Source organism: Rutidosis leptorrhynchoides, chromosome 1 (genome assembly GCF_046630445.1).
Source record: "Rutidosis leptorrhynchoides isolate AG116_Rl617_1_P2 chromosome 1, CSIRO_AGI_Rlap_v1, whole genome shotgun sequence".
Classification (NCBI taxonomy): domain Eukaryota; kingdom Viridiplantae; phylum Streptophyta; class Magnoliopsida; order Asterales; family Asteraceae; genus Rutidosis; species Rutidosis leptorrhynchoides.
In genome coordinates this window covers 210,536,116-210,561,693 of record NC_092333.1, presented here as the reverse complement: position 1 = coordinate 210,561,693, position 25,578 = coordinate 210,536,116, and the positions used below count along the sequence as shown (strand labels likewise).

Here is a 25,578-nt window from a genome sequence, read left to right as displayed (position 1 = left end):
ATTGATCACAACTCAAACTATATATATTTTGGAATCAACCTCAACCCTGTATAGCTAACTCCAACATTCACATATAGAGTGTCTATGGTTGTTTCGAAATATATATAGATGTGTCGACATGATAGGTCGAAACATTGTATACGTGTTTATGGTATCTCAAGATTACATAATATATAATACAAGTTGATTAAGTTATGGTTGAAATAGATTTGTTACCAATTTTCACGTAGCTAAAATGAGAAAAATTATCCAATCTTGTTTTACCCATAACTTCTTCATTTTAAATCCGTTTTGAGTGAATCAAATTGCTATGGTTTCATATTGAACTCTATTTTATGAATCTAAATAGAAAAAGTATAGGTTTATAGTCAAAAAAATAAGTTACAAGTCGTTTTTGTAAAGGTAGTCATTTTAGTCGAAAGAACGACGTCTAGATGACTATTTTAGAAAACAAACTTCCACTTTGAGTTTAACCACAATTTTTGGATATAGTTTCATGTTCATAATAAAAATTATTTTCTCAGAATAACAACTTTTAAATCAAAGTTTATCATAGTTTTTAATTAACTAACCCAAAACAGCCCGCGGTGTTACTACGACGGCGTAAATTCGGTTTTACGGTGTTTTTTCGTGCTTCCAGGTTTTAAATCATTAAGTTAGCATATCATATAGATATAGAACATGTGTTTAGTTGATTTTAAAAGTCAAGTTAGAAGGATTAACTTTTATTTGCGAACAAGTTTAGAATTAACTAAACTATGTTCTAGTGATTACAAGTTTAAACCTTCAAATAAGATAGCTTTATATGTATGAATCGAATGATGTTATGAACATCATTACTACCTCAAGTTCCTTGGATAAACCTACTGGAAATGAGAAAAAATAGATCTAGCTTCAAAGGATCCTTGGATGGCTTGAAAGTTCTTGAAGTAGAATCATGACACGAAAACAATTTCAAGTAAGATTTTCACTCGAAATAAGATTGTTATAGTTATAGAAATTGAATTAAAGTTTGAATATGATTATTACCTTGTATTAGAAAGATAACCTACTGTAAGTAACAAAGGTTTCTTGATCTTGAATGATTACTTGGAATGGATTTAGAAAACTTGGAAGTAAACTTGCAATCTTGGAAGTATTCTTGATTTTATGAAACTAGAACTTTTGAAATTTATGAAGAACACTTAGAACTTGAATATAGAACTTGAGAGAGATCAATTAGATGAAGAAAATTGAAGAATGAAAGTGTTTGTAGGTGTTTTTGGTCGTTGGTGTATGGATTAGATATAAAGGATATGTAATTTTGTTTTCATGTAAATAAGTCATGAATGATTACTCATATTTTTGTAATTTTATGAGATATTTCATGCTAGTTGCTAAATGATGGTTCCCACATGTGTTAGGTGACTCACATGGGCTGCTAAGAGCTGATAATTGGAGTGTATATACCAATAGTACATACATCTAAAAGCTGTGTATTGTACGAGTACGAATACGGGTGCATACGAGTAGAATTGTTGATGAAACTGAACGAGGATGTAATTGTAAGCATTTTTGTTAAGTAGAAGTATTTTGATAAGTGTCTTGAAGTTTTTCAAAAGTGTATGAATACATATTAAAACACTACATGTATATACATTTTAACTGAGTCGTTAAGTCATCGTTAGTCGTTACATGTAAATGTTGTTTTGAAACCTTTAGGTTAACGATCTTGTTGAATGTTGTTAACCCATTGTTTATTATAACAAATGAGATGTTAAATTGTTATATTATCATGATATTATGATATATAATATATCTTAGTATGATATATATACAGTTAAATGTCGTTACAACGATAATCGTTACATATATGTCTCGTTTAGAAATCATTAAGTTAGTAGTCTTATTTTTACATATGTATTTCATTGTTAATACACTTAATAATATATTTACTTATCATTTAACATAATTAACCAAGTGTATCAATATCTTAATATGATTCATATGTACCTAGTAGACGTTGTTATAACGATAATCGTTATATATATCGTTTTCGAGTTTCTTAAATTAATAGTCTCATTTTTATGTATATAACTCATTGTTAAAATACCTAATGAGATACATACTTATAATAAAATCATGTTAACTATATATATAACCATATATATGTCATCGTATAGTTTTTACAAGTTTTAACGTTCGTGAATCACCGGTCAACTTGGGTGGTCAATTGTCTATATGAAACCTATTTCAATTAATCAAGTCTTAACAAGTTTGATTGCTTAACATGTTGGAAACACTTAATCATGTAAATAACAATTTCATTTAATATATATATAAACATGGAAAAGTTCGGGTCACTACACATATCACTCTATACACATGCTTTTTATACATTGATGTAGCTTTTATTAGACTACAGAAAGAATACGATTACTTTACAGATATGAGATATACTTGATGTCCCTTTGAAATAATAATTCTCTATTATACGCTCAATAATATATATTTTTTTTAGGTAAAAATTTTACTCGGTAAATATTATTAAAAAATATATTGTAACATATGGAGGTTTTCAATATTTACCTTCTACTTTTATATAAAGAAACACATACATTAAAATACAAAATACTGTTCATTTTTTCTAGCTAGCTTTACAAGCTTCATCTATGCTAACTAGAGCTTAACTACCACCTACATATTAAAAAAAAAAAAAAAGCCTACAAACATGTTAACTCTACGTCGTTACTATTACTATTTACTACAAACAAAGTATTAAGACCACAACCTATTACTATAGTTTGCTTATGTTTTTATGTCGTGTCTTTTTCGTTCATTTTGTTTAGATTCGGTTTAGGTTAGGTGAGACTCGGTATAGATAGTTGGTTGGTAGTCGTTTTCTAGGTACAAGTCTCGTTGAGGTCCTCTTTTCTACTTCTTGTTGAACTCGTTTTCTTTTCGAAAATATTTTCCGTCTTTTATAAAGTTTTTGTTATTTTCGCCAAAAAAACACAACATATGGTCCGCTAAAGAGCTTTGTGAAAGAGCGATCTGGTCCGCCACCCACTCACATGCATAACGAGCAATTCGTCACCATCTCGTAAGTTACTACTGTAACGAGCCTCTCATGATTTGAAGTGGGACCACGTCTTTTTGGCTTGTATCATATGTTTAATTAATTGTACATATTATATTTTAGGGGTCAATTGTGGGTAATATTTTAGTGTAGCAAGTGATTAATTAAATAATGTTAAAGTTTTTGTGTTGATGTGGAAGATAGAAGTTCTGTTAAATCCTTTCACGATAGGGAGTGGAATAAGACGCTCAAATTGATAAACAAACATCTTTTCAAGAATCCGAAAACCAAAGTAACCTTTAGCCATTTAAGATATCGATAACACTATCTACATGCTTCAGCAATGAGCAACATATGGATTTGTAGCAAAATCTTATTTTTAAAACTACGTAGCATGCTATGCTGTAATAAATACTTTAAGAATCTGAAATCAGATGAGTTTGATATGATTAGATCACCAACATGTTTGGCGTGTTGAGCTTGAAATCAAGATCATTTAAACAAATATCAACTACCCCGAAACGTAACTGCTCTGTTTGGTGTGGAATAGGATAAGATTCTTCCTACTCATCACTGAAATCAGTTGGTTCATGCCTCTATGATTGATCTATCTTTGTTGGACCAAATGCATGAACTCAACGACATAAACCAACAGCCTCTAAAAGTACTAACAATAATAGTAGTACCTTTATGTTCTATGTCGTCATCTAGCTTCTTAATTGTCTGTTCTTTGAACCCTGATATACACTCAAGACAAAAACATTATCATAAAACCATAACTAAAGGTTGCCATTTACTAAGAATCATTTAAAGATTTCAAATTTGTACATTTAATATTAAGTATAAATGGACAAATTACTAAAGTTTCACCTCTCTTAATGATCATGTGGTAATTTTAAAACCTAAAAAAAACAAAGATTTTGCGTATTTTGGTTTGGGCACATGTATATCACTATTTGATCCCGACAGTATATCATCTAATTGAGTTATCACCTGTCAGATAGAACACATCTTACTACCCATTTCTTATCATGTACTGCGTGATAGTAAATTTGGGGATCTAACAAAACAATGGGTGTGTTTGATGAAACCAAAAGATTAAACAATTACCCAGTAAATATTTTATAATCTGAATGATTCAAAGATTTTAACTGGACCTAACAATAATACGTTTAATAATTGGTTGGAATGAACTCATAAATAATGTAAAATTATCGTATTAACCTTTTAATTGAATAAATTAAAAACATGATTGTTTGGCAACTATTCATATGTTATTTAAAAATAAATGTACTTATTCTTTAATTACTGATTTCAATGTTGAATGGTTCAGCACATATTTTCATTCGGCACTACTTGTCTTTATGAAGTAACAAACAAACCAGCGGCGAGTCTACACCTTATGGTGTGGGGTCCTATGAACCCCCATTAGTAGGAAAACAATATAAATAAGGTACTCTTCAAATCGTATTGAGCACCACTAAATTTTGCTATAGACTTCATTTTTTTTTTATTATTTTTATTTTTAACAACCACTAAAGTACCCTTCAAATATAATTAGTTTTGAAAAACAATTTGGGACCCTATCGAATTTTCATCCTATTCGTCACTTAAACAAACGCACTATATACTCAATGATGCATTTAGCGCGAAATCATTCTATTTAGAGACAATAAAAAATTGAAAGTTTTGGAGTATGTTTTAGATTCATATTTGTGACTTCTAAGTTATACTCTAGGAAGAGAATATATGATCATTGGGATTAACTCTATTAACTTTTAATATGAATGCTTTTGATATATATGCAACTAGGAATCAAAATTTCTTGATTGAATTCATAGTGTGAAAGCATCAAGATCCATTCATGAGAATTGCAATTAATTCAAATCCCTAAAAATTATAAAAAAGAAGGTTGGGCATCTCAATCACATGTAGTTACCATGTTCCACTGCTCAAATGAAATCTGGGGCCTGCAAAAGATGGTACAGCAGACAAGTACAACTGCCAGTTGCAGTAATCTATGATTAAACAAATTTATAAAATTGCTGTACCTAAACATAGATTCAAGAATATTTGGTTTTTATGGATCATTGTTTTATTGCAACCGCATTGACTTCAAATCATGTTACACTTATCTGTATCTTTATTTCTGTTGACTTGTAAGAGTAATTCATACTCTGCTTACTTTCTTACACGGTTTCTACAAAGAATCAATACCTCAATTTCACAACCAAATCCAAGTAAACTCAAAGTAAACGACCACAATTTTAAACTTTGACTAATCAAAAGTCATAAAGGACCAATCTTTTAAACATTGACTAATCAAAAGTCATAGTTCCTTGCAATTCTACTGAATGCATTACTGGAGTAACAAATATGACAAGTGTTTGCACAAAGTACTACTGTACAACCCTTCTTGGATAATATACAAGGACAGATAAAATATATTAAAAAAATGAGCTTTCTATCATTCATGAATAAACTGTAAAAAGGGTATTATCAATGAATACACATGTAACATCTACAAATCTCTTTTCAATCTGTATATCTACAAGAAAAAAAAAATAAAAGCAGAAAACTAAAGCTGTATACATGTTTGAATAATTGCACTTCAAAAAGAATGAATAAATTTCTATGTCAAAATTTCTTAATCACCCTAAAAAGAATAACATATAATCAAAAAATTTCTGTAAAGTCATTACCCATTTGGGTTGGGGAAGATGATGTTCTATACGGTCCGCTACTTCTCGAAAAAAAGGTTCTATTAGTATACTTTAAGTTGCAAGGTGCACTTCTTGGAGACAAATTTTCTTGCTCCAATGCATGCGATTGTAGCTCGGATGGGTAGTCCCTAAGGCACCCGATCCGGGGGCCAGCTCCCGTGCTCCATTTGCACGAGAGCTGTCTCCCCAATTGAAACGAACTTGTCCCTTTATGTGAATTAATCCTTTGCAGGATTGACTTTTTGGGTACCGAGTCCTCCAATTTTGGCTCGTTTTCTTCATCATCTGACATGTCATGAATTTGTTGCGGGCCAAATGAGCCCTCTGCTGCTTCATAACCATCTAATATAGTTTCTGATGTGAGAAAATTATGACCCGTTTCATCTGCATTGTTATCGGTCATAAAGATGTCTTCTTTGTTTGGTATTCGTAGAGTGCTTAATTTCCTACTAGACGATCGAGATAGTCTCGATTTTTTCGGCGATTCCAATGCTAAACATGTAACTTGCATGATATTCAGTATTTTTGAGGTATGATCCTCAACAAGCACCTCTTCGATTTCTTCTTCTGAAGAATGAGTCCTTATATGAATGCTACTTCCCGGTTTGCCTAAAGATTCCATATCATCCTCATCCGATTCCATCTAATGACACAAAAATACAAATTAATAAGTATTTATCTTCTATAAAATATAGAAGTCATTACAATTACATCATCATTTTTGATCCTTGTTTTTACCTTTACATAAGTAGTATCGACGTCATTCTCTTGCAGGAACGAAACAAAATCTTGAAAATTTTCTTGGGTCGGTCGATAATGACCACTGTGAGGCCAAATTGCCTGTTAAATAATCAGAAACCAGAATAAGATAAATAACATAAACATAACTATTTTAAATCATATAACAAACTGAACCAAGAAAAAAAAGACTATAGTTACCTTTAAGACACCATTCTCGGATACTAATCTCCCGGCAGCCAACGTGGCCCCACCAGCTAAAAAACTTGAATGTTGAAACAAGCCTTTCTTTTTTACGCCAACGTATAAAGTTCTAGATGTGCTAAGAACAAAGATCCATTTAGAACCCTTTTGTGTTTCGGTTGTGTCCACATACTCACCCGTTTGTTTGTATAAAAGCTTTCCATTTTCAATCATAACTTCGTATTCCTTCCTCTCCATCTACACAGAATTAGTAATAATGTTCTGGTAAGCATTTACCATTAATCGTTAATGATTAAAGAGAAACAATATCGAAAAATGACATACAGGGCCAAGATATTTGATGCATTGTTGTTGAAGTTTTGACCGGGGACATTTTTCAACAAGATTCACTTCTTTCCCCTCTCCTATATCCAACCTAAATAATTTGATACAAAAGAAATTAGATTTAGGAGATATGTACACAATAATCATGATACGAATCAAGAGCTTATAACATGTAAATATGTAATTACCAATAGAAAAAGGGTTCCCTGCTTTGAGAATGCAACCATTTTCCATAGTAGAAATGAAGATTATGCCCATAACGATGTCTTGGATCAATCTGTAATGCAGATTAAGCAAAATTAAAAAAGGAAAAATAATGGGTGATTACAAAAATAAATAAATAAATAAAATTAAATTAAATAAAAAATCCGGAAGACGTAAGAGTGATGAACTTACCGCCTCAAGCCAATGTTGCAACGCCAGCTTCTGGGCTTTGCTGTTCTTTGATAAGCCTTTTCCAACCTGGAAAATCAACAATAATTTTTTGCATTTATTAAGGATACATCATGTTATTTGCACTGACAAATTAATTGTTAGTTAAAAAGTTTGTTACTTTACCTTGGCAGCCCTGGTTCTTGCTCTTGACCAACGTGAAATAGCCGTTTCTTGTTTGTCAAGATCAAAAAATGATATAGAACTCCTTTTAAGTTCTGCAAAATCCAAAAGCTTCCACCTACAAAACATCGCAAATTCAGTAAAAAATACAAAAATGTTAATAAAATACATAAATGAAGTTTTCAATCAAAACATGCACATACCAGCTTTGTTCAATCAGAACTGCACAGTCTGCTAACTTTCGTCGTGTTCGAAAACTTTTATAAACTTTTTGCAGCTTTGTGGCTGCTGCTTCATGTTTAGGGCTTCCTTGTTCAATACAATCCAACCCATTATCAGATCTTGCGTTTTCAAATTGGATTTCATTCTTTTCGATGTTATTTAGTTTGTTTTCAAGTTTCATTACTTGAGCCCCCATTAACGGCATTGCTGCTGGCTCAGAATCTTGAATTTTAAAACTGCAAGATAACCCCAAACCTCTAACTTCATTATTTTTTAAAGTAATTGAATTTAGGGCTGCTTCTAAATCTGTATATGCTGCGAATGGGCATGAAAATGATAACCCCATGCAAGTCCAAAAGCGTCTTAACGAATCGAGTATCCTGTTAACGCATTCCGTTAGTTTTTAAGTAATTAACCAATATCTTATTCACAAATGAAATATTGTAAAAATACATGTACTTGAACATTATTATACCATAAAAAAAGATGAAAAAAATAAACATTTTTATTGACATTATATCTGGCCAGAAGTGACAACTAATAAAAACAAAGAAGCTGAAACGTTGTGAGCTGTGGCCTAACTTAACAAACACAAAAACTTATAAACCTATAAAGGAAGAAATCTTACAACTAGCTACCCAGTTTTATAAAATCACCCAAACTAAACTCAGTAATCTGATTCTGATTAAGCAGTAAATGATGGTAATCACATAAAACAAGCAGCATTCATTACACATTTCAAGTATTCAATAAGCAAACAATGGATGCATACATTCACACATCAAATAAATCCCAGGAAAAAAAATGAATAAAAATAAAATCTTGAACAGTTATGATAATAAATGGACTAACATAAAAGATACCATACCCATTGAGGCATTTTATCAAACACTTTGTGTGCATAATAAAAAAACGCAGATATGTGATGATACTAATCAAGAAAAGATGGATACCTTGAAATGATGAAAAGGTGAATTTGAATGATTTTGATTGGATTCGGTAGCTGTATCAGTAGTATATATTTGTATCAGTTTTATTATGGTATAAGAATGTGAGAGGAAATTAATATGAATGTTGAATTTGAGGGGAACAAGAGCGCCATTATATATATAGAAGAAGCTATCACGCTATTTCTGAGTGTGTACGTGTGTCGTGAGCTAGCTTTTTAGAAATGGAGATTGAAACAGAAAGGGAGAAACAGTAAAACTTTGCTAATATTTTCTATTATAGTTTTTAAATCATTTTATTTTTGATTTGATTTATATTCTTCCAAAAAAACATATGTTTCGGCAGGGATATGCAAGCCCTGTGTTGACTTTGTCAACTCATCCAATCGCACCCCGTATGCCACTGGAGCCTAGCGAAACACCTTCACCCATAAATCACCACAATATGCCAGCACCCAGATTCGAGCCTGCGTAGTCGTCATTCTTCCAACACTTACATATGTGGGACCAAGGGATCACAAGGGCCGGGTACCGTAGAAGCAATGCTTCGTTGGTTTGATTTATATATACACTAGGTTTTACATCTTTGTGCGTTGCACAGGTGCAAAACAGTAACAGATTATATTATTCAAGTATGTAATAGTTAAAGTAAATTAAGTGTTATAGCCTGTGTGTTGCACGGGTGAATAAGTAATCGTGCAAAATTAATTGATTGTTTCAAAAAATTATTCTTTTAAGGTTTAAGAGCTCGTGGTATTGACAAATATTAAAAAGTTTTTTGAGTTTAAGAGCCCGTCGTGTTAACAAATTTTCAAAGTGGTTTTGGGAGATGTTAGACATCTACAATTTTTTTTTTTAATTTCTAACCAATAATATCTTTTTAATTATATATTACGTAATATTTAGAGAAAATATGAATCCATTGAAAATTTGCTATGAAACGTGTCACATGAAAACACGTTAGTAAAATCTAAGTTAGATTTGTTCTATATTATCATTATATATAGTGAACTAATCAAGAGGGAAGTACTTGTTTGGAGAATGAGAAGTAATTTTATTTTTTAAATTTTTTTTTCCAAACATTAGGATCACATAAAAATATAAACATTAAAAAAATACTTTGTGATAAATGTTATTATTTTAGCGGAAAAACGCTCGAAGAAATAACTGATAACATGCAACATGAGTAAAGTTATTCTTCGAGTGCTTTTTAGAGTTTATAAATTAGGGTTTAGGGTTTAAAAATTAGGGTTTAGATTGAATTTTTAACACGAATGGTTTAGGGTTTTGGGTTTAGGGACTAAATCCAAAACCCTAAACATTAAACCCTAAACTCTACATCGTGCTAAGTTTTGAAAAAAAAAAAAACTTCACATAAGATGAAAAAAATGCTATAAGAATAACATTCATCACGATGAATGTTATCAGAATAACATTATTCATGATGCATGTTATCAGTTATTTCTTCGAGCATTTTTCTAGCAAAATAATAACATTCATCACAAAGTGTCTTTTTTTAAATGTTCATATTTTCACATAATCTTAATGTTCACAGATTGAGTCAATCTGCATCACAAACTGAGTTTCGTATGTGAGTTCTCTGAGTTCTCTCCTACAGTCCTACCCTTAGTTCTCTCTCTCTCTCTCTCTCTCTCTATATATATATATATATATATATATATATATATATATATATATATATATATATATGTGTGTGTGTGTGTGTGTGTGTGTGTGTGTGTGTGTGTGTGTGTGTGTGTGTGTGTGTCATCAAGAGAGAATAACTTTCTTAGGGAAAGGGAAAGTAATTTTTTTTTTCATTTTTAATTTTTTTTAACAAACATTAAGATTAGGTGAAAATATAAACATCAATAAAGACACATTGTGATACATCTTATTATTATTTTTATCAGAAAATGCCCGAAGAAATAACATTCATCGATAAATGTTACTCCTGATAACATTCTTCGTGATGCATGTTATTCTTCGAACGTTTTTTTTTTTATCTCTAGTGAAGTTTTTTTTTTCAAAATTTAGCCCGGTTTAGAGTTTAGCTTTCTAGTTTAGAGTTTAGTGTTTTGGGTTTAGTCCATAAACTTAAAACCCTAAACCTTAAACTCTAAACCGTTCGTGTTAAAGAATCAATCTAAACTCTAAATCTAAACACTAAACCCTAAATTCTAAAACCTAATTTCTAAACCCTAATCTCTAAACCCTAATTTCTAAACAAAAAAAAGCTCGAAGAATAACATGCATCACGATGAAAGGAATAACATTTATCGATGAGTATTACTTTTTTCGAGCGTTTTCTAGTCCAAATAATAACAATTATCACAAAGTGTCTTTTTTAAATGTTCATATTTTTACGTGATCTTAATACTTGTAAAGAACATTTATTTCCTTTTCCCCCCATAATACACACACACACACACACACACACACACACACACACACACACACACATATATATATATATATATATATATATATATATATATATATATATATATATATATATATATATATATATATATATATATATATATAATCAAGAGATTTTATGAGGGAAGGATAGAAGTTATTTTTTTTAATTTTTTTTTTCACAAACATTAAGATCATGTGAAAATATGAACATTTAAAAAGGACATTTTGTGATGAATGTTATTATTTTGACCAGAAAACGCTCGAAGAATAACATTCATGTATGATAATCAAAACTAATAAAGAAAATGAGTAATGACTAATGAAAAAAATTGTTTAAAGGGATTTGATTGTTGGTTGACTGAAAATATTTGTAAGGTTGCAAAGGGACACCAAAGCAACCTAAGTTTGATTATATTCTTGGGTGATTTAAAGTTTTTCGATTGTGTGCTTAGTTAAAATATCCATTATTGATAGGGTTTTTCGGTTTGAACCCGTCACATAAATTAGTGAGTAGATTAACGGAAGTTAAGTTACAAAACATAGCTTGTGCTTTAACATCTTGAGTGATCTAGATAATTGTGTTAATACATAGGGACACTGAAGTGGGAGCATAATTGGTGATTGGTTTGCATCTAATTCTTACAGTCGTGTGGCTAGGTTCGGGACACCAAAGTAGCCTGGGGTTTACGAAAGTAAATTTGGACTTGGTCGCATAGTTAAATAACTTAGTGTTGAATAACTTGTATCTGGGTAGTGACAGATCCTAGGAAAATACATGTAAAATAACTTAATCCACTTACTTGCATACACTTACACAAACCAAGCATAACAATCTAGCATTGCAAATAGCATATGGTCACAATATAATACACTAAAATAACAAACACACAATATATGGTTAACCATAAATGCAATAATGTTATACATCGTATGATATAACACTATCCTCCAAAGGTGGTATCGTACTCGCGAACTAAAGTGATCGATAAATCGATCACACCCACCCATCACATGTAGCCAACGAAAAGTGAATCCTCAAGGATAGCACTTACCACGTATCATAAAACCTATGTGGCCAACGAAAAGTGAATTCTCACGGATAGCACTTACCACAAATCAAAACGCAAATGTGGCCAACGAAAAGTGAATCCTCACGCTCGGATATCACTTACCACATTACAACATGTGGCCGAAGAAGAGTGAATTCCTCACGCACGGATATCACTCGCCACATCAACCTTTCAAGCAAACAAATTATATACACACACATATAATTATCTCACTCACCTTGGAACGTTCGCACAAGTCATGTATGCATATTACTGTCACTGTCACCGCATTCGAGCAAGTAAGCATCTAGATAACACATAGGCATACAATACATAAAGTTCATTATCTATAAGAGAATTTGACACCACAATCCCATAACCGAGGGATTACACCTTGCTAGCCAAAATCCCGCCCATTTAGATACCTATATGAGCATAATCCATTTACCAATTCGGGTGGTAATATTAACCCACACAAATAAGTACAATCTATCACCTATTGTACTTGACTCTACAAAGACCAACACACGTAAATCCCCACGATTTCTAACAAGATAGTGATCATACACTAATCACTTTTCAACACAACCCTACAAGTACAATTTGGCCCAAAATTGCACTTGACCACCCTTGACCAAGTCGAAACTAACCCATAATCACTAATAGCTAGTGATTATGTCTCAGCCCACCAATTAACACACATATATTGAATATTTATGTACTTATTTCACAAAAACTTAACCCAATTCTAATTTGACACCAATTCATAGCCAACACCTAATTTTGACTAACAAACATGTTCATATGAACATCTAGATTGTTAACACACTTGTATTTTAGTGATTAACGCCCAAAAATCATGACCCATCTCAAAAAATTCGTCAATAGACCTAAAACTCACAACATTTAGGGTTTACATCCCCAAACTTACACTAAAACCCCCAAATTTTAAAGGAAATGGGGTTTATGGCCAACCACCCACTCAAACCCTAACCTAAAATCGAAATCAAACAATAAAATTCAAATTAGGGTTTTACCTTAGCACCAAAACAAGGCCTAGTTGCATGTACACAAAGATCACACACTTATTTGGGCAAGGATTAACACCTTCTTCAACCTTGAGCTTCCTCTTTCTAGGTTAAGCTTTCTCTCACTAGAATGGGAGCTCTCACAAACTCTTAAAGATGGAAAACAAGGTTTCCAGTTATGTTTTGAAGTTAAAAACCCGTCCATGCAAAATTGCACCCAAGTCCTTAAATTTCAGCATTTTACAAAACAACCCAAAACACACTTCCAGGCACAGGTGTGACGTACATATGCCTAGGTGTGGCACACCATTTGCCTTTCCACCTTTTAACTTTTACTAAAACGTTCGGGCTTGAGTCTGGGTCGTCTGAGATTTTGAATTGCCTCAATCCGAGTTCGTACGGGAAAGTTATGGCCCAAATTGCGAATGTGCGCATTCTCGACATACCCACAACTTTACATGTTTAACTCCCGACACTCCAAACACTATATTATCATAAAAATAATAATATTTCAAGTCACTTATCAAATCTCGAAACATCTCGATCACTTCTGGTATTATTATATTAATATATAAAAATATAATAAAATAATACCCCAAATTTTCGAGATGTTACAACTGTTGCGTGGAATTGGAGGCGTGAACCAACATGACGTGTTTTGGGGGAATTGGATTCACTAATTAACCTACTATCAACCTCTTCTCTTGATCACAGGAACAAGGATAAGTGGAACGGGTCTATGTCTTCAAACGAAATATTAAAAGTCAAAGTTCTAGCTTTACCAATCGACAATCAAATTCATGGAGCATTTAATTCGCAGCAAGGTAGTATCTGTAACAACTTTGTACCAAAGAAATTAGAAATCTTCGTATAGAGAGCCTTAAAGAGTAGATTACTCGTGAGAATAGAACTTGATAAACATGGAATTGACCTTCATAGTGTACGTTGCCGTTTTGTGATGACGACTTGAAATATGTGGAACATCCACTCGTTCTCTGTGAACAAGTGATTGATGTGTGGGACCGTATTTATAAATGGTGGAACATGGGTAGCTTTACCAATCTCAGTCTACTCGAAATTCTTGGTGAAAATAACATCTCCTTCGCAATGTCGAGCTTTGGGAATTCAATGTGGTTAACATTGAAATGGATTGGTGCATATTTCATTTAGAAAAACATGAATAATATGGTGTTCCGAGGCAAAAGTTGGAATGCTCCGGTAGCTCTCAATGAGATACAAATCAATCGTTCGAATGGATTTCAAATAGAGTGAGAGGAAGAAATCTTGATTGGCATACGTGGTTATCTAATCCAAACGTGCAACTTACGCAAGCATAATCTGAAATTCTGGGCTGCTGATTTTGCGTCTCAGAATGCTAGTCATATGCTTGCTCGTGTCTGTTATTGTCGTGTTAAAGTGCTCATGTGGTTGTATAAAGTAGATGCTCGTGTTCTTGTATAGATGATCCATACTTTAATGGATCATATTATCCTCTTGTATAATCGTAAATGGTTAATAAAATTGTTTTTGCTTTTCAAAAAAAAAAAAAAAAAATTTAGCAAAAAATTGATTTGAGTTAAAATATTATCGAATGATATGAAAAAGAAAAGTAAATTCTTTATAAATTTGAATTGAGCGAACATTCATCATTTTGGTGATATCTCTCTCAGACGTACTCCGATTTAGTTGATTCAAAAGGTTAAATTTTCGTAATTCAAAGGGCTACAAATTCTATTAATTACTCGAGATTAAGTGAGGGTGGTTGCCCCTCCCTGACCTTTAAACATCCGCCCCTCAATATTATATTTCTTCCCAACTTTTAAAACATCTGTCCCTAAATATTATATTTAGTTAATCTTATAAATAATATGAAAAATGTAATACAACAACAACAATAAAACTCAATACCACATGAGTTCTGTATGGCAGAGGTGAGTGTAGATAATTCTTCCCCTATCCAAGAATAAAAACAAGTTATTTCTCCACCCAGAGTGAAACACTCAAAAGTAGAGAAAGTCATCCCCCTCTCTATTCGACGGATAAAGAGATTGTTTCTGAGTGGATCTCCGACCAATAAGTATAATTTTTTTATTTATTTTAAAAGTAGTAAAATATTAAAAATAAAATTAAGACGTCATGAAAATGATAGAATCAAATTTTCATATGAAAAAATGTAATGTCGGTACAAATACACATAGTGGAAATTAAGGAATTGAAAAGTACATATAGGGATACAGGGATAGGGACGACTCGAACAATTAAGCTTCAAACCCATAGGAACGATGTTCTGACTTTTTTTACTTGAAAAGTACGTTACTTGAATTTCCTAAGTTTTGATCTATAATAGAGAAGACTGATTAAACAATATTATTCCGTATGTACTATGAAGTATTTATTTTGTAATTAAAATTGTACCTCAAGCATGGCAGCATTAGCGAACACTAGGCATTTGTACCAAATATCAAGTTTCCAACAATCCACTAAAACCCGTTATTTCAAATGCACGTTAAACATACTACTTCAATATCTTTTTGGCCTAGTTGGATGAGACATGGAATGTATAGTGCAAATTTTTTTGGACTTAATAATAAATTCATATGTTTAAGTTTGCAAACACCCCTTCTTCTAAAATGTTCGATCCTCGTGTTTTTTTTAAAGCAAAAATAACGAAAATTTATAAAACGATAATGTTTTCGAAAACAAAACGCCTTCAACCAAAGGATACAAAAAATTATTCGGTGAGGCTCGTACCTAGAAAGCGATTTACAAAAACTAACAATATATATCGAGTCTCACCTACAATTAAACAAACAAAGTGACCCCAATACATTACAAGGTAATGAACCAAAAAACAAAACAATCATCAGCCTAACACCAAACTACATGATCGAGTGAAAATGCTACAACACGCAACAAGCATCGAATCTAAGGCTCAACCTTTTTTAACTTACCGTCTAAAATCTCCTGATGGATATTTTTATCGGGGTGGTTTTCAATCTTAAAGGAAAGAACAATAGACGAACCGTCACCAATCAAGGTGTCCGAAGAAGGAGGAATTAATCAAAGATCCGTCAAATTTTGGAAGAAACCTTTATTTGATGCTCCTTGAACTACACCCGATCAGACAACCTTGTTACAGTCTTGAGAAGCCATATACAAATTTCGAATTGCTTATCCGCAATCCAAATGTTCATCATAATCTTTGAGCTTATATGAACCCGAAGTAGATGTCTCTTTCACCTTCTTCCTCATCCTACGCCACTTCCTTGAACTTTTGAAATATGTCTATTCAAGGCATACCAAGATTTACAAAAACCTTCACACGAGGGCGCCTCACATTCACAATATTTTTTCCCGCATTGTCCAATCAAAATTAGGATAGGCTTTTTTTTCGTCCTTGTCTTCGTTACATATACCCTAAATCCTTCATTCTCAAACTTTTTCTCCGTTTTAGTTTTTCCAATCTTTCAACAAAAGAGGAATTTGAAACCGTAGGGCCTAAACCATCAACAAGCATTGTGTCATCATCCCAGCCCGCAACAGGCCCACTAGTTGGCCCATTATTAACAAAACTGTTAATAATCACAACCCTATCCTTGGTACATATTCGCCACTTAAACTGCGGCTCAACACTTTTCTATTAATGGGCCCATCATCCAGAGCAAACATCCCTGACTTGGGCCCATCCACCATCCCATCCAAGTTCAAAACCCTTAGTTTGTTGCTTTGTTCCAATGTACCAAAAGACACAAACCCGGAAGCTTTGTTACATCGTTTCAGTGATCCAAGAGAAACAAAATCTGAGGATCCATTCGTGCCTCCAAAATCAACACCATCTTTGTCACTTGGAGATCACTATTGTAACACCGGCCATTTTTTTTTTAATACACAGCGGAAGACTTTAATAATAAACACAATATAAGTCACGTCATTACATTAAACCGTATAATTAAGTTTAAGCTTACACAACAGTGTTACGTTATTAGAAAACATTATTTAAACAAAAGTCCACATCAGAGTAGGGTTGTCAAACATGTCTTCTGCATCAATACCCATCCCGACTAGCAGTACCTAAACCTGCAAAGGGGAAAACATGTGGGGGATTAGCTCACCGCTAAGTGAATGGAATCTATCTAACAGAAATAGCTTAAGCCACACACAAGCTATATGCTAACAACAACACTTGTTAACTACCAACTAGCATACAATAAGACAATACGAGGATCAGCGGCTTGTACGAGCACACGACTCTCAGTTGATCGGGCCTGTGTCTACCGATAGTCCCTGCTACTCAATTCACAGTATAGCTATCCAGATGCAGGGGATGCATCATTCACACTATACTCCACAATCAGTAGCCTATGGACCCAACCTCCCCTAGGCACGGTTGACCTCATACGGACTTTGATCTCTCCTAGGCACGGTCTCGAGTCCCCAGTCTCCCTAGGCCCGACTGGTGCCATTCACACAGTGTACACATAATTCACATACAACATCGGGCAAACGATATTATTCTATCATAGCAATTCCTACACTATGCATGGTAAAAGAGTCAACCACAGTAGCATGATATGCTACTTAAACTCTATCCGTAGATAGACCCACTCACCAATTACCAGCAACTGCTCAGTTATTATTTCTGAGCTTCATCCTTGTCCTTATCTCCTGAGAATAGCAAAACCAAGTTAGAATAGTGTTCCCATCAAGAATAGACACACTGACAGCGAATTATAGCAAATTAGTAAAAAATGCGTCCGCTAAAATTTTCATGCTTAACACTTATGCACTTTCAAAATTTAAAATTTACATCCTGAACACCAAAATACAAACACGGCTAGAAAAAGGCACTTTGGTAAAACATTCTGCCCTGGACACACAGTCGGTCGACTGACTCCTCAATCGGTCGACTGACATAGACAGTAGGTCGACTGTTGACACAACCGGTCGACTGACTTTCCCAATCGGTCGACTTATTTGATATATCCACAACCGGCCGAAAGTCAAACTCAGTCGGTCGGTTCACTCAACAACCGGTCGATTCACCCTCAGTCGGTCGACTGTCGACCGACAGTCGGCCGACTGTGTTCATCTTCCTCAGAAACTGAACAAAGGCTACGGACTTCACGATGAAATCCTCAAATCTCGATCTAGAGCTCGTTTTAAACACCAAAATCAACCACAACTTGTTCACTACTTGTTATAGACTCAAAACCCACAACAATTTGACCATAACAACACTTAAATCACTTGTTTTGACACAAATTCAAGCTTTTTACAAAACTCACACAAAACCATGAATTTAACAACGAAATGAACACAAAAACACATGTTACTTACCTTGATAGACTCAGTAAACGATAACAAATACGATTCTAACACCAATTTGAGCTCAAGATCAATGTTTAAGGATTAGGGTTTGGTTAGGTGGGAGGGATGAAGGTATGGTGTTGTAGTGAATTTTCTAGAAATGGGAAAAAAAAGAAGTACACTAGTCACTTAATTGGGTTTAAATCCCACACTGTACAACACACGTGTATTTACCAGTTATCTAACAACTTAACACAACTGGTAAAGTACCCTAACGAGGTCCAAATTAAATAAACAAACCTGTTCTGTAACCCTTGCCACAAACTAGTCTTAACCAATTAATAAAATAACACTATTCACATAATTAAAATAAAAGCATATAAAACACATAATAAAACCCTAAGGGCAAAATAGTCCACTTACAACTAGCCCGGGTTTCAGTCTGTTACAACTATTGCCGATAGAACTGAATCTGAAATGAACAAGATAAGACTTTGTGCACGATGTCTCTTCAACATTTACATCAATGGTCTTCGTAAGAACACACTTGTTGGGAAAATTAGGGACCGCTTGCACATTAACCCGATTAAGATACATATCATCTTGTGAAGAATAAACCATCTTGTTCCCAACCTCTGATTTCGTCCCATCAATCCTTTCGTTATTGTCCAAACCATTCGAAGAAGAGACCAATACAAATCTATTTGTTGCAGCCATCAAGTTCTTTTCTAAACATCGTTAAATAGGCGAGGCATCACATTGATATTTGAGACTTCGGACACCCAAGAGTTACACTTTAAACAAACTGAGTCTTCGACTTCTAAATCAACTGCAACTGAATCGTGTATATGTTTCACGTTCACCGATTTAATAAATACGAAAAGGAACACAAATTACCCAAAGAGGAGGAAGCGCTAGCGATAACTATAACTTCACCATATAAATCGGCAATAACCGATCATGTTACATTGATGATTACGAGTGCGTTTAGGGGCAAACTAATAATAGTAATAGTTTAAATTTAACTCCCTAGTTCCTTTATTGCTCTCATTTAATACTCTTCATGTACTAGTCTTCATTTACTAAAAAATAAATTCACTCAACTATAAAAAAGTGACTTGTTTTCGCCCTTGGTACATCTCACATACGCTTTATAACACTACACTATTTTCTAGGCATTTTATTTTTGAATATACAACGAAAGTCTATCATTGCTTAAAACAATGATAAACACATACTACTTATATTACATATTTAAAATGTTCTTACAAACATAATTAGTGTTACTTAAAATACAACAAGGCTCGCTTAAAACACATATCAGAGTGCGAGGCTTGTCAAACATAACTTTCCCAAGAATCATGTCTACCACTTTAAGCATACATTCAAGCTAACCTGTAGTAGAGAGAATGTGGGGGATTAACATGGACCTAATTAAATGAGAAACCCAATAGATACAATCAAATATTGCAAGCCTAGTATCAATCCAACATATCAAGAAATAGTCAGTTAAAGAGGATCGGGTACCCTATCAGGTATGCATTACTAGTGGATTAGACTAGGCTTATCGATAGTCCGGTACTAATATCACATTCTCCTGAAACAACATATGCGTATTTTGAACTATATTGTCCAACATGAGAAACCCTTGGACCCAACCTCCCAATAAGAGGATGACCTCTTCCGTCCACACCGTGTCAGTTCCGTCCACACAATATCATAATAGTTCACATTTAATCACATATCTGCAATTAAGATTAATCAATAGATTATCATAATCTATACTACTCATACCAGCATAAATTAACTAAACTTGTTACTATTCAATAATACCCTTAGGGATATTACCACTCACCTGATATCGGTAAGAACTCAGTGGTCTAATATTACCGAGTCTTTTCGTTTCCCTTATCACCTAAGATAACATAAGTCACAAACACAGTTCCAATCATAATATAGCAATACAAACAATATACAGTCAAAACATCAAGATTTCGACACTAGGTTAGAATTCCACCTAACCCACACATTGTCAACACACATACGTACGGGTGTGTTCTCATACGTACGAATGTGATACTGATACGTACGGATAAAAACACAAACATACATATCCGTTCACATATGTACGGATGTATTACTGGTGCATATAGATGAGTTCACAGTATACGGTTCAGTCTACTCATACGGTTGGACCACACAAATGCATGGTAGGCAAAATTCATACGTACGAATGATTTTTACATACGTACAGATTTGATACATAATCTTACGATTACAAAACTGATCCGTATGGATCAAGTTCATTAGTGACATCAACTGAGTTTGTGGTTTAAACCCTCAAATCTCATTTTTGACATGTTTTGGCAGAAAAACCATTGAGAAACTTCGTATAAACCATATAAAACTATACCAAACACCAGCTTTGACTCATAAACACATTTAAGAAAGATTTGGGCTTGAAAACCATTTTGTAACAAAAACACTAATTTAAACATCTTAAAAGCTTATAAAATCAAACATTAATTACTGTGTGTTTGTTTACATTTAGTACACAAGTTAACAACACAAATTTGACACACAATTTAGAGAATCAGAGGTTTTCTAATGTGAGAATAAGGGTGTGTATGGTTCTCTTTTTTTTAAGTTTCAAAAAGAAGAAATGAAACAGATCAGGAGCATATATTATACAGGTTTCTCGCCCTTGAAGGAAACTTACACCCACACAACACACATATAATTTACTTGTTATTTTGAAATATAATGCCTACATTAGGCAGACCAAACGTGGCCAAAATTAGACAAAAAATTATGTTTTGTTACCCTCATCACAAAATCAAATCCATCAAATATATAACATTTAACAATGAAATAATTTTCCGAAACATAAGTTATTAAAATGCTATAAAAACACACATTATTGCGACGTTTCGTGTTTAACTTATAAATAATAAAAACTATGATCAAATAACTTAACTAATTAACACAAACGCCCGGGCAACAATTACCCGATCATTATAGCAACTAGCAAGTACTCAAGCAAGGTTCGTTCCACATGGAGTAATTTATATGAATCTCAAAACACTAGTAATTATCCTAAGTTGATTGGGGGTTTTGATAGAATTATGATTAACCTAAATATTAAACCTAAAATAGATTAACAAATAAGAGAAAAACGTATCCACTTGATTTATCCACCTTTTGTCATGGTTTACCTAACTCATTCATTACACAAAATGTTTAAACATATAGTTTCATTTTCATTCGTCAACTTCCATAAAACCTCAATCAAATTGATAGTGCTAAAAACGAACATATATTTCATAGCATTATTCCTCAAGAAAGACAAGCTTTTAGTTGCAATTGTCCTATTTACAAGTGATATTCGTTTAAATAATAAAAAAGTGAAGACAAAAGACAGATTCGACGAATTGAAGACGCAAACGACCAAAAAGCTCAAAAGTACAAAATACAATCAAAGAGGTTCCAATTATTGATAAGAAACGTCTCGAAATTACAAGAGTACAAGATTCAAAACGCAAAGTACAAGATATTAAATTGTACACAAGGACGTTCGAAAATCCGGAATCGGGACAAGAGTCAACTCTCAACGCTCGACGCAACAGACTAAAAATTACAAGTCAACTATGCACATGAATATAATATAATATATAATTAATTCTTAAAATTTATATATATATTATAATATATTTAAAAATCGTAGGCAATAAAGGTTCCAAATTAGTGTGAGCTGGAAAAACGAACTCCGCGAGTTGCGGAGTTTGCAGTGCAAAAATTACGCGAGTCGCGGAGCTTCCCTGGACTCAAATCCCTATAAAAGGCAACGCAGTTTGATCGTTTTTAATATCATATATCCATCCTCTCTATATCTATAAGTAATATTTATATTTATAATTTATATTTTAATTTTAATTTTAATTTTAATTTTAATTTTAATTCTAATAATAAGGGTATGTTAGCAAATGTTGTAAGGGTGTAAGTCGAAATTCTGTCCATGTAACGCTACGCTATTTTTAATCATTGTAAGTTATGTTCAACCTTTTTAATTTAATGTCTCGTAGCTAAGTTATTATTATGCTTATTTAAAACGAAGTAATCATGATGTTGGGATAATTACTAAAATTGGGTAATTGGGTTTTGTACCATAATTGGGGTTTGAACAAAAGAACGACACTTGTGGAAATTAGACTATGGGCTATTAATGGGCTTTATATTTGTTTAACTAAATGATAGTTTGTTAATTTTAATATAAAGATTTACAATTGGACGTCCCTGTAAATAACCATATACACTCAATCGGACACGATGGGCGGGATATTTATATGTACGAATAATCGTTCATTTAACCGGATACGGGAATGGATTAATAGTCACTAGAATTATTAAAACAGGGGTGAAATTATGTACAAGGACACTTGGCATAATTGATAACAAAGTATTAAAACCTTGGGTTACACGCAGTCGATATCCTGGTGTATTCATTAAACAAAGTATTAAAACCTTGTTACAATTCGAATCCCCAATTAGTTGGAATATTTGACTTCGGGAATAAGAATAATTTGACGAAGGCTTTCGCTCTTTATATTTATGACTGATGGACTATTATAGACAAATCTGTATGGACATATTAAATAATCCAGGACAAAGAACAATTAACCCATGGGCATAAAACTAAAATCAACACGTCAAACATCATGATTACGGAAGTTTAAATAAGCATAATTCTTTTATTTCATATTTAATTTCCTTTTATTTAATTGCACTTCTAATTATCGCACTTTTATTTATTGTTATTGTATTTGATAATGCTAAAAACGAACATATATTTCATAGCATTATTCCTCAAGAAAGACAAGCTTTTAGTTGCAATTGTTCTATTTAAAAGTGATATTCGTTTAAATAATAAAAGGTGAAGACAAAAGACAGATTCGACGAATTGAAGACGCAAACGACCAAAAAGCTCAAAAGTACAAAATACAATCAAAGAGGTTCCAATTATTGATAAGAAACGTCTCGAAATTACAAGAGTACAAGATTCAAAACGCAAAGTACAAGATATTAAATTGTACGCAAGGACGTTCGAAAATCCGGAACCGGGACCAGAGTCAACTCTCAACGCTCGACGCAACGGACTAAAAATTACAAGTTAACTATGTATATAAATATAATATAATATATAATTAATTATATTAATTATATATATATTATATTTATAAAATAAATCGTCGGCAAACAAAGAGCCAAATGTGGGTGAGCTGTAAAAACAAACTCCGCGACTCGCGGAGTTTGAAGAAGGAATGGGCCGCGAGTCGCGGAGCCCCAAAAACTGAAACTCCCTATAAAAGCAAACGAATTCTGATCGCAAAAACACATAATATATATCCATCCATCTATCTAAACGTATATATTTATATTTATATTTTAATTTTAATTTTGATTTTAATTTTAATCCTAATAATAAGGGTATGTTAGCGAAAGTTGTAAGGGTGTAAGTCGAAATTCTGTCCGTGTAACGCTACGCTATTTTTAATCATTGTAAGTTATGTTCAACCTTTGTAATTTAATGTCTCGTAGCTAAGTTATTATTATGCTTATTTAATCTGAAGTAATCATGATGTTGGGCTAATTACTAAAATTGGGTAGTTGGGCTTTGTACCATAATTGGGGTTTGGATAAAAGAACGACACTTGTGGAAATTAGACTATGGGCTATTAATGGGTTTTATATTAACTAAACAATACCTTGTTAATTTAATATATAAACTTATAATTCGACGTATTTATATATAACCACATACGCTTGACTGGGTACGGTGGGCGTGATATCTATAAATACCAATAATTATTCATTTTACCGGACATGGAACTGGATTAATAGTTAATAGACTTGTTGAAACAGGGGTGAATTACATTCAAGGGTAATTGGTGTAATTGTTAACAAAGTAGTAAAACCTTGGTTTACACGCAGTCGATAACCTGGTGTATTCATTAAACAAAGTATTAAAACCTTGTTACAATTCGAATCCCCAATTAGTTGGAATATTTGAGTTCGGGAATAAGAATAATTTGACGAAGGCTTTCGCTCTTTATATTTATGACCGATGGACTATTATGGACAAATCCGTATGGACATATTAAATAATCCAGGACAAAGGACAATTAACCCATGGGCATAAAACTAAAAATCAACACGTCAAACATCATGATTACGGAAGTTTAAATAAGCATAATTCTTTTATTTCATATTTAATTTCCTTTATTTTATATTTAATTGCACTTCTAATTATAGCACTTTTATTTATTGTTATTATATTTAATTCCACTTTTAATTATCGTACTTTTTAATTATCGCAAGTTTATTTTATCGCACTTTTATTATTCGCAATTTCATTATCGTTATTTACTTTACGCTTTAAATTAAGTCTTGTATTTATTTATTATTTTACATTTGGTTTTAACTGCGACTAAAGTTTTAAAATCGACAAACCGGTCATTAAACGGTAAAAACCCCCCTTTATAATAATAATATTACTTATATATATATTTGTATTTTTATAAATTTAAACTAATATAGCGTTAAGCTTTGTGAAAAAGATTCCCTGTGGAACGAACCGGACTTACTAAAAACTACACTACTGTACGATTAGGTACACTGCCTATAAGTGTTGTAGCAAGGTTTAAGTATATCCATTCTATAAATAAATAAATATCTTGTGTAAAATTGTATCGTATTTAATAGTATTTTCTTGTAAAAATTAATAGTATTTTATACCCCTTAGCTTTAACAATCAGTATTGCACTTTTAATTATCGTACTTTTTAATTATCGCAATTTTATTTTATCGCACTTTTATTTATTTCAATTTCATTATCGTTATTTATTTTACGCATTAAATTAAGTCTTTTATTTATTTAATTTTTTACATTAGGTTTTAATTGCGACTAAAGTTTTAAAAATCGACAAACCGGTCATTAAACGG

At 32.7% G+C, this 25,578-nt stretch overlaps 1 protein-coding gene across 1 annotated transcript; it reads right to left on the bottom strand.

Moving 5' to 3' along the window:
* Positions 1 to 5,646: 5,646 nt before the first annotated feature.
* On the bottom strand, positions 5,647 to 8,876 carry LOC139868099 (IQ domain-containing protein IQM2-like). Its single transcript, XM_071856437.1, has 9 exons — positions 8,778 to 8,876; positions 7,806 to 8,204; positions 7,606 to 7,720; positions 7,444 to 7,509; positions 7,236 to 7,324; positions 7,048 to 7,138; positions 6,721 to 6,960; positions 6,520 to 6,621; positions 5,647 to 6,424 (listed from the first exon to the last, which is right to left on the bottom strand). The coding sequence occupies exons 2-9, from the start codon at positions 8,168 to 8,170 to the stop codon at positions 5,735 to 5,737; spliced, it is 1,758 nt and encodes a 585-aa protein (XP_071712538.1). The 5' UTR covers positions 8,171 to 8,204; positions 8,778 to 8,876; the 3' UTR covers positions 5,647 to 5,734.
* Between the last annotated feature and the right edge of the window lie 16,702 nt (positions 8,877 to 25,578).